General features: G+C 32.6%; 1 protein-coding gene across 1 annotated transcript; it reads left to right on the forward strand.

Annotated features, from left to right (window-relative positions):
• The first annotated feature begins 8,857 nt into the window (after positions 1-8,857).
• Positions 8,858-10,501, forward strand: LOC149417217 (uncharacterized). The gene is made up of 4 exons (XM_089640147.1): positions 8,858-8,956; positions 9,206-9,408; positions 9,487-9,685; positions 10,368-10,501. Exons 1-4 carry the CDS (start codon positions 8,941-8,943, stop codon positions 10,484-10,486), a joined length of 537 nt encoding a protein of 178 aa, XP_089496273.1. The 5' UTR covers positions 8,858-8,940; the 3' UTR covers positions 10,487-10,501.
• Positions 10,502-12,001: the final 1,500 nt, after the last annotated feature.

Consider the following 12,001-nt stretch of genomic DNA (forward strand, 5'->3'; position numbering starts at 1 on the left):
CATTTAACTAAGCTTTGGCCTCGAAACTCATTTGAAACCGCCACGCCCACCTCAAAATTCTTATAGAAAACGAATAATATGGCTAAAAGCTCAGATCTCATTGGTGAGAACAGAAGGATTGGTTTGATCTCTCGCTCTCTACCATAATGACTCGTGTAACAGAAAGAGATGACGGAATTTTGACAGTTTCAAATCATTCAAACAAAATGACAGTGGTTTATTTATACACGCGGGTTGTCATTTTCTGCCGAAATACTATCATTTCCGTCGAAAATATTGCGTGTTAATGTTGTTCGTGATAAAAATACAATATAAGCCAGTATAGTGTTAGCGAGTTACAAACATATTATATTCAACCTACCTACGTAAGTTCAAGTTTAAAGTGAATTAACAGTTTTAGGTTATTCGTTCGGTTTTTTGAACAATGCTTCATACTTGACATTATGTCTTCCTCCACAACGTATAAATGTTATTTATTATATCGATAAACTTATTCATGTTATTGATTAGTGTTATCCTGTATTATCTTATTGTTTTGGTGAAATTAAAGATTTTTTAACATATGTAACCATGAGTTCATGAGGCTGAAAAATGTCGGAATTCTTCGTCATACTGTCGGACAATCATGTTTTGGAAATTTTCTTCAGTGTTTTTGCAAATTTCTTGTCATTTTGGGTTTCTTCTTCTCAGATTTACAAGTTTCATCTCAAGGAAATGCACTGTAAAAGTTTATTTTCTTAGTCAGGCCCTTGGAAAACATTTCGACATTTTTCTGCTTCAAGGACATTTTTATTTTTAAAATATTTTTTTTGGGCTAGTGAATGAATGGAGTAGGCCGAGAGCAATTATATTGTCTATGGTTGCATCTTACTTTTAGATGACCTTGAGTTTTTTCTATCTTGTCTACTGCTCTTTTCCGCACGGTAGGTACTGCTTGTATATCTGTGGTTAAGTACTGTATAATTCTGTTGTATACAAAAAGCCCGAAGATATCGATCTAGAGAGTGGTATATTTATGCTCGCGACTGTCAAAAGTCAATTTTGTGCAAAATGGAATCTGTCAAAGACAAAGCGTTCTTGGCTCTTACGTTAGCTTTATGTTTGAATAAAAATAATAAAAAGAAACGAATTTGGTGTCAAGAATGGTACAAGTTAAGGTACCGCTTTACCCATGAGCATTTGCAAAGTGTATTACAGGCTACAGCACCAAATGATTTCAAACATTTTCTCCGAATGGATGACCATATTTACGAATCATTATTACAGATGGTTGGACCTCTTATTAAAAAAACAGATACTAACATGAGACAAGCTATCTCAGTGAATGAAAGATTATCTGTAACGTTGAGGTTTTTAGCCAGTGGGATGGATTTTCAGGAGCTAAAATATACGTGCGCTATTCATCCTCGCACTCTCGGAAAAATAGTAATGGAAACGTGTGACGCAATCATAACTGTTTTAAAAGACCATATTAAGGTAATAAAGTATTTATTCATTTGAAACAATCATCAACATCAATATATATTACTAGGAAATATGACACATTCGTTTTATACTAGTCACGTTAAAAGCGCCAGCGTTTTTTGGCTTGGCCAATTTCAACATAGCTTTATTGACATAATACAAAGTAGACTTACACATACGAACACATTTATATAAACGTGACAACTACACAAACACTATACAAGTCAGCATAATAAGTTATACACAAGGATCCTACTAATTAAAAGTTTTTAAAATTTACGCAACTGACTAACAACTGTTTACCATATCAAAGTAGTAATTTATCAGTTGTTTAATGTTTAAAACATACTTATTAGTAAGGATCTAATACAGTAAAAACTGAACATGGTAAAAGAAGCATACGCCAGACATTTATAATCTCCTTCCCATAGCCTGAAAACGGAGAATCGAATAAATAAAAAAATTCAAACTTAAGCTAATGAACAAAATTATAATGTAGTTTAATGTGGAATAATTTTTAGGATAAGATATAATGTTTTTTTTTTTTTTTATATTGTGTAAAAATATTATTGTTGCTTTGAATTTTGTAATTAGTTAGAAAGTGAAATATTTAAATAATTCGCAGTTAAAAATAAGAATAATTCTTCAAATAATCGGTGGTAGTAATATTCTCTTGGTCTTCATCGACAAGCGAATCCAAGTCAGATGGCTGGATAGAACCATTTGTTTCAGAAATGAGCTCCAGATCAGGGGATTCACAATACAGAGAAGTTGCCGGGTGCAGAGATTGGCGGGGTGGTGGTGATGGACCATGACTATGGGACTGATAGGGACTGGAAGACCGAATTGGTGCAAATGTAAGCACGTTAAAATACAAAAACCTGGAAATTCTGGATCCTATTACTACAATTATAAAGGCACACACAGCATTGTTCTAATGGCAATGGTAAATGCTGATTATGAGTTTATGATGATTGATGTCGGCGCTAATGGCCGAATATCTGACGGTGGAGTCCTTAAAAATACCCAGTTTTGGCACTTACTTTCTAACAACCAACTCAATATTCCTGAACCAACGGAGTTACCATCAACGTCGACAAACAAAAAAATACCTTTTGTATTTATTGGGGATGAAGCTTTTCAATTGACACCAAATTTTATGAAGCCGTATAATAAAGCTCTTTTGACAGAAGAACGAAGAATCTACAATTATAGGCTATCAAGAGCACGCCGAATCGTGGAAAATGCTTTCGGCATACTATCGTCTCGGTTTAAGATATTTAAAAAAGCCATTCCTATGCCTCCAAACAAAGTTCGTAAAATGGTTATAGCTTGTTGCTACTTGCACAATTATTTATCAAAACACAAAGGCTACATTCAACGTGCCGACGTTGATTTTGAAGACACTGTAACTAGCACAATCACTCCAGGTTTGTGGAGACAAGAAGGACAACTTTTGCATTTACAAGGTTTGAGAGGCAATATGGCCGGAGAGGCAAAGCAAGTCAGAGATGATTTTTGTGGATATTTTAATACGGACGGTGCAGTATCATGGCAAGATCGATGTTTACATTAGCGTATACTAGACAAAGAAAAATTTTAAACTGTTTATTTTGCTATAATCCAGTCTCTGCTTTCTTATAATATAGTATGCTGGGGATCCTGCCCAAAGACTTGTGTAGAACCACTTAATATTGCCCAAAAGCTGATTCTTTAAGTTATGTTCAAGATTTTTTTTTGATAATTATTTATAAGCAATAATTATCATCCTGAAACACTCATTTACATTGAAAAAATCTCCCGAGAAAAGGTACATACCGCAGACGGGAACCCGTGACCTTTCGATTTCTCTTACCCGCCAAATGATTCAATATACAGGGTGTATCGGCACGTACCCGACAAACTTTAACCAGCTATTCCTTAGCATATTTGGAGTAAAAAATCTTATGTGCACTTTGCTGTCCGGTAACGTTTTTTTTTAATAAAAAATTTATTATTCATATTTTCACCACATGTCACCACTGTTTTATCCTTTGATAAAGTTTGAAAACCCATCTGGCAAATATTTTATTCGAATTCCGTTGAATAATGCACGTGTGTACCTATATTGGCGCACGTTTACAGTCACAACGAAATAGCACGGCACCATTCGTCTCATTTTTAACTATTATTATTTAGTGTGTGCGAAAGAGCGAAGACGCTTTTTGACACACTTGCTTATAACAGCTGTTTAACACGAAACGCAATGCCAATGACAGTGATGTAGTGTGGAAATTTTATTTTTTTTTGTTTTTAATTGAAAAAAAAATGCTACCGGACAGCAAAGTGCCCATAACATTTTTTACTCCAAATGTGCTAAGGAATAGCTGGTTAAAGTTTGTCGGGTTAGTGCCGATACACCCTGTATACTAGTGTTTCATTTTAAAAATTACTGCTTATTACATTTTTCCACCTGAAAATAACCAAATTTATTTTATATAGAGTCCTCGACCGGCAATCGAAAGGTCACGGGTTTGAGTCCCGTCTGCGATATGTACCTTTTCTCGGGAGATTTTTTCAATGTAAATTAGTGTTTCAGGATGATAATTATTACTTGTAAATAATTGTTACTCTTTGTGCTATGCATAAAAAATCTTGTCTTAAACATTAGTTTATCAAAATAAATAATAATTTGTTTTGATATCGAACTCATTTACTTTATAAGGAATATAATGTCATTAATGTAAAACAATTATATATTACACAAACGCTTTGTAGATTTTTAATAATATTAATATTGCATAAAGAACACAGCAAATTTGTACTACGAGAATTTGCTCTGGTCTTTGTGGCAATTCAAATAAAATCTTCTTTTGGTCAAAGAAATTATTTTTATCAGGATCCACTCATATTTAATAGCCTTCCAGAATTTAAGTATTCTAATTCCTTGTGAACTTTAAAAAAGAATGTTAAATTATTTGTGTTAGCCGAGGATTGCCAGTTCATTTTTTCATCTTTGTCCTTTATAAATTAATAATATATCATATTGTCTAAATTATTCATTCATCTTTGTCCTACCAAAATAATAGCATAATATATTAAATACCCATATTTATTCCTTCATCTTAGTCCTTTTAAAATTAATAGCATATTTTTATTTCAAATAATATCAATCCTATGGTCACCCCACATGTTTACATTATAATGTACCAGGCGCCTTTAGCTTAGTACATTAGTGCGTCACCCATTATCTTTAAGAAATGTTAATGTAACAATATTGTTCTTTCAAGTATTATTTTGTTTTGCCTTTATGATTTTGTGTTATTTTTGTTACTTTGTAGAATTGTCAACCTCAACACAGGCTTGTCCTCGTGAGGTTAAAAAATTGGATTGCCAACAATAATACCTAGCATGTAAAAAAACAATAAATAAATAGATATAATTGTGTGACTAGTTGTTTTAATTATTTTTCCCACTAATCACATTTAAAAAAAGTTTCATATTTTCTGTGTACTTATTAAAATACTTAATGATTCTTTGTCACTATGAGAATAAATATAAAATTATTACATATTGTTTTACCGATTTTTTTTCTCTGTTAATAATGAGCACTAAATTATATTTTTTGAACTCCCCGTTACACAACGGACAAAATTCCGTTGTGTAATGGTCCAACGTGGTTCAACGATTTTGCAGACGATATTATTATGTTTTTTTCTCACAAATGAATATTATTGTTAATGGTATTCTAAATAATACTGAAAACAAAGTAACATTCAAATGCAAAGTATATTTGTTTGGTTCAATTTCTGCATATCGTTAAAAAATGGAAATTAATATATTTTTTTAAATATTATGGAGTCTTTTCATCAATTTCACTGTTAATTGATTTAACATTTTCACGGCAAAAATTATTTTTGGAATATTATGCCGTGTTACGCTACCTCTTTCTTTAGCCAACGTTTCGGACAACGTTACAGTGTCCATCATCTGCCCTGATGATGGACACTGTAACGTTGGCTAAAGAAGGAGGTAGCGTACCGCGGCAAAACATCCCAAAAATTCACTGTTAATACATAAAATATATAAATAGTAAGCTGGAGGAACGACAGTTGAGATGGTATGGCCACATAAGACGGAGACCACCAGACCACACAGTGAAGCAGGCAATGTCTATGGAGTTTCATCGACAGTCATCTAGAGGTAGACCAAAGAACTCCTGAATGACTCAATGCTCCAAAATTCTACAGAGAAACGACCTGGATGAAGGCGATACTCAGCACCGAAGATACTATAACCTGAGAACGAGAAGAGCCGACCCCAACAGCCTACCTAGGCAATGAGTTGGGACAGAGCAAGGAAGAAGAAGACATAATATATATATATTATGTCTTTATCATAATGTTATGTAGGAGAACACAAAATTAATTATTTAGTATCATTATAATTTTGTTATAAAACAGACAAAGCACACTCCAGATAGGTACTTCTATTGCGTTTTGTTTAGTATTAAACTTAGACAAAAAAAATGAAGATTTAAAATAAACTGTATTTTGCTTGCGAAAAAAATAATTTAAAACTTATAGGTAGTTTATAAAAATATTACTTTATCAAAAAATAGAAGGTGCAAAAAAATTGGCAATGTCTGATATCAGAGAATCGTAAATTACATACCATATGAAATATAACTTACCTGGGAATTCATCGAATTTTCAGTATCCGCAATGTCCATTGAATCCGCGAGGAATGTCATTTCATCAAAATACCACAGTTTTGTAATATATACTTCGTCCGAACCGGCACCCGACCTCATCGATAATTTCTTTTTATTCAATTCTCGATTGAAGTTTGTTCTAATTACATTAATTTTTTTTTTCAGTCCATCTTCTGTAAAGTTTGGCTTTAACACTTTTAAAGCATTTGTTATTCGGGTTAACGAAATTGATTTTTTATTTTTGTCATAGTAAAATGGTGACTTCACTTTCCAGAGCTCTGGTGCATCACGGAACAATGCTATTAAAAGCAATAAAAATTCTCTGTCCTGTTGTTCTTCAATATTTAAATCACTGTTGTCTGACATCGACATAGCGAACAATAACTAAGTAATAATAAAATAAAATACTTTTTTGTTTTAAAACCACGATATTTATTAATTTAAGATCCGACCGGTTTCGCTTTACAGCATCATCAGGGTACAAATTAATACTAAACAAGAAGTATATAATGTGTGCATATATATAACAAAATATAGAGGGAGACAACATGATACAAATATATTATAGAGGGAGACAACATGATACAAATATAAGCAACACAAAGACGGTCATAAAATACATTAACATAAGTGCACAAGTAATGAAAAAACCGCCAGACAATTATGTAGACTAATGGGTTATACCAACAAATCGGGAGAAACAAAGCATCAACTGGCATGGTGGTAAGGAGGTAAGGAGAACTGGGAATTTTTTATGGGTTTATTGGAAACAGACCTAATATTGGACTACTTGATATGTCTAATTGATTATTAAGTATCTGACTTTTGGTTTTTACAGCTTTTTTAATCTCTAGTTTTTTTAAAACAAAAAAGTATTTTATTTTATTAAATATGTCAAACCACAAAGTGATTGCTTTCTACAATAATAATAACTAAGTACCTATTTTATAATAATTTTATTCAATTTATATCATTGTTTATGATACGTGATATTTATTTGTCTATTGTCGTTTGTCTATTCCCACAAAAATATAAATTCGCATCAAGCCTCGCAGCAAGCACGTAGAATTGCGCAATGCTTGCAAGCCAGCTTCGGTACACGGTCAAAATGCTTGACACAAAGTGCCATAGACAATAAACTACGTGCTTGCGATCAAGCCGCTTGACCGTGTCCATAACTAGCCATGGCCTGATGGAAAGGTACCGAAAAAACACGCCCACTTTTTTGTTGAGTCCACAAGTAAAAAAAAATTGTCGGTTGTACGGACATTGCAAAACTGTCTGAAATATTGACTCAAGTAGGAGGTGAGTGGTTTATTTATGAGTAGGGTGTAGCAGGATAATACTTAACACCCCGAGTTAACGTAGTTTAACGGTTCTCTTAATCTTAATAATATAACAGAATTCTATCATAATTTTTTTTTTCTTTTTTCATAAAAATATATTTGGATACAGGTTTTTTACATGCTTTTCGACTACCACACTAGACACATGTCCGTATTATGGTAGTCGAAATGTCATGTTGTCAAATGTCAATTATGATCCACATATACAAACATTATGGAACACTTTCATTTTTGACAATATATCAACACTTGGGCGTTGGCAGGGGGCAGGGGTGGGGGTTCCCATCCCCCTAGAAAAATTGAGGATTAAAAAAATTAACAAAAAAGACGTTTATAACTGGCGCCGCTTTTCCATGAAATTGTAAATGTGATAATTCATATTTCACTCCTTATACCCACACCACCACCGATAGTGATACTATGGAGAAAGATCCTTTCGACGCTTTTCCGTGTCTTTGTGATAGTAATGACTAATTTTCCATTCCCTTCGATCTCGTCACTTGGGGATACCATAGTTCACAGGCACCGAGGTTATTGGGGAATTTGGACTAATGTTCGGTATTCTTTTTGTATCTTTCTACACATTATTTTAGAAGATTATTTTTTCCGTTTAATTTATGTAATAAGTATATTTTCATACATAAATTGTGTAATAAGTACTCAATTCAAAATGATAATACTTAGCGGTATTTTAAATTTATTCAAATTTTTAAATGCTCACATCTCGAAATCACGATTAGGTGGTATAGCACTATCTTGCACGAACCCCTTCAATAAAATTATAGAAAAAATGTGGTTTGTTGTTTTCTGTAGGTTTAAGGCTTTCAAATAGGGCCTGTTAATAAATAAATATATTATTACGTAATGTATTGTAAAGTGAAAAAAAGTGGGTGTGTCAAGCCTACGCAAGACAGAAGTGAAACTTCTTTTGTTAAACCGTATGAACCACAATCAATTACGTATTTCACTCGTATTACACTCACGACGCAGTATACTAACCAAGCAGCTGATGCTTGGCGTGGCGCAGTTCGCTGGTGTCTGAGAGAGAGGAAAGAAGAGAAGAGAGAGAACGTTCGTGAGCGGCTCCCCCACCTCAACAAGCGCATATGGTGAGAGAGGGACAGTGAACGGTGAGCGGTGGTGGGGGTACCCGCATTTTCGTGTCGATCCTGACTCGGTTTTACTCCGTCCCCGAATTACGCGCCTAAAGAAGTTTCACTTCAAAAATTATAAATGGCATTTGTTAAAGTAAGAACCAGAGAGATTTTTTGTTGTTATTTTAAAATGTGCTTTCAACAGTATGGTAACATTTTCTAAGCTTTTGGCTTCAAAGCAAAAGTTTTCAAGCTTGGTGGGAAACAGTGGGAAATCAAATCAACGAGAGTGGTTTATTTATGAAAGCAACCACAAGCTAAAATTGAATTGGAGCTAAGAAAAATGACAGCAGGATCTGGTAAGTAAATAGTATAATGATATTTTACATAGACAAAAAAACATCTGTATGATACTAATATTATTATAATAATTAGTAAATGATTTATTACTTATTTACATTGAAGTATGATAAACGGCGAAAGATCAGCTAACAACGGAATCTGCTGAACCCAGTCCCCGCGCACCGGTCTTCCTAGTGGAACCCGTTTTGATGAGATATTATGTATGCAATAGCGAGAAAATTGTATAACTCTTTGCTTATTTACAGCATCATTTTCGTGGAAAATAGAAAAGTATGCCAGAATGTTAAAAGTTTGGACTAAGGAACAAAAACCAAACATACATGTAATGATTCATTTCGACCAAATATTTATACTGTCTGATAACATTATTCTAGACAATTTTAACTTGAAGCATTTAAAGAAAGGATATCTGAAACATAAAACATTAATAATTGTTCACGAGCATGAGGTAATTTACACTTTTATTTGTTTGTATTTTTTTATGAAAACATAGTATTTATAGCCACTAACTTTTTTTACTCTGTAGGGCTCAGTGAGAAGAGTAAAAATGCTGTTATCTTGTTCTGTTGAGGAAGTTAAGAATTTAATAAGTTTGCTGCAACTTCACTGTCCGATAGAAGACGTTTTGGATCCTAACAACACTGCTGAAGCATCACAGGTTTATGAAACATTCCAAGATAAGTTTAAAACTGAGATGGAAAGGCAAAAGAGCAACATTACCATTGGTAAGTTTTGTTCAATCATATATACACTACTATTCTCATTCCATCACTTTATTTTGAGCGGACTCTGTAGATCTTCATTTCTACTGCCGGGGAACGTATGAGCAAATTTTGTCATTTATTTTGTAATACGCCGTAGTCATAAGAGAACAGATATTATTTAAATTGTGAGGACATAATTATCATAAATAAACTACTCTCATTTCCATGTAATAAAATATTTTATGCTTTAAAAAATTGTATTACATGATGTTTCTTCACTAAAAACTGTCTCATCTCACCAACTATTAAAAATATAGACTTGAGATTGGTCTCATTCAATTCAGAACGAATGAAAATATAGTAAACGATACCTCACTTGAGTTAGTTTGTAGATATTTATTTTTTAAAAGTAGCCCCCTACCTCTCCCCGAGTTACACCTGTTTTATTTGGGCTCATTTCTACTGCCAAGAATGTATGACCAAAGTTTCATGAATGCATGAATTTCGTTAATTATCAAACCCTACTTAACTTGGTTTTGAAGTAAATTACAACAATCATACATGTTCAGCATTTCCTAGACAAGTGTTGTTACAATCACCGATAGAGAGAGACCAATTATTAGCAAACATTTTATTTATATAAAAAATTGTGAATGAAGGGTTTTCTTTGTGACTAAAAACATTTATGTTTGCATTTTTATAGGAACCCTGTTCCCGCAGAACTTTAAGTTTGATGAGTTCTTGAAGATTTGCATCCTGGATCCTGACTTTCCATATTTTGTTGACCAAGTTGAGAAGAACCTTGGCCCATTTCTACAATAAAATATTTAAATACAGTAATGTTTGATTATTAGTATTATTATTATTATTTTTTTTTTTTTTTTTAAACTTCCGATTTAGTTGTCCGGGTTAAATCTTCCCCAAAGGAAAAACTTAACCCTTCCACTCACTTTTCCACAAATGATCATCTAGTCAATCAACATTATGTAAGTGCATTATATAAGCAAAATAAATACAAAACAATACAAGAACAACAACACGTCAACTCATCAGAGATCAAATGGGAAAAAAAAATTCACCGTCTCCAGATATTTTCATATCAGAGGGTTCGGCTCGGTAGTACTTCTAACAGGGCCTATAAATCCTACTGATCCCTCAACATAAATATTTAAAAAATCTTTCGTTATCCTACATGTATTCAAAATGACCGACTTTTGCATCTTTATATATAAATTTTTTGATAGATCTAATACGCCTAAATTTTTAATGAGAGAGCTAGGTATAATGCCAGTAGCCGAAATAACGAATGGTAATATTTTTATAGTCTGAGAATGCCAAATTCTTTTTATTTCGTTTCCTAAATCTGTGTATTTTCTAATTTTTTCATTAACAGATTTTTGAATGTTACAGGAATTTGGAATAGCGACATCAATGATATAAGTTATTTTTTTAATTTTGTCATGTAAAACTATATCGGGTCTATTATGACTAATCGCTCGGTCTGTTAGTATAGTTTTATCATAATATATTTTATAAAATTCGTTTTCTAAAAATGAATTTGGTTCGTATTCATAGTATGGTACTATATTACGGCAGTCAATCAAGTTATGTTTAATTACCAAATTTTGGTGAATTATTTTTAAAACTTGATTGTGCCTAAATGTATACTCGGACGGTGCTAATATAGAACATCCAGATATAATATGTTCTATAGTTTCCGGAAAAGCCAAACATTTTCTACACAAATCATCAATTTGATTTGTATCTTTGATTATATGCTTTCTATAATTTTTAGTATTAATGACTCTATCCTGAATGGCAAGCATAAATCCTTCTATTTCTGCGCTCAACTCTCCAATACTCAACCATTTGTTTGACGAAATTTTGTCAACATACGTTTGGTTGAGATAATTGAAGTGTTTTGCGTGTAAAATTTTATTTGACCAGGAATCTAATAATTCCTGGTTGGGATTTATAAAAATGTTGGCATTCTCATCGTATAAATTTAAAGGTGTAATATTTCTATCTGCCTTGCAAATTATTTTGTGCATTTCTGAGCTATGAGCTTTCCTATGGAAAAAAGTTCTTAGCATTTCTACCTGATTATGTTTAATTATTATTATTATTTATTTTGATTATTATTATTATTATTTGATTTGTAGGTATTGGGAAAAGTATCAGAATAACGTTTATAGATTAGGATTCTATAAAAAAAAATCAAGACTTATTTACTAGCTGATATGCACCGGGCGTTGCTTGGGGTTATGAATGGTTTGGAGCAAAGTTTGAGGTTGCGTTAATAGTTGTGTAAAAAAATGTAGTTTTAGCAGAAATAAT

This window comes from Hesperophylax consimilis, chromosome 15 (genome assembly GCF_061612785.1).
Source record: "Hesperophylax consimilis isolate HC1 chromosome 15, BYU_Hcon_1.0, whole genome shotgun sequence".
NCBI lineage: Eukaryota > Metazoa > Arthropoda > Insecta > Trichoptera > Limnephilidae > Hesperophylax > Hesperophylax consimilis.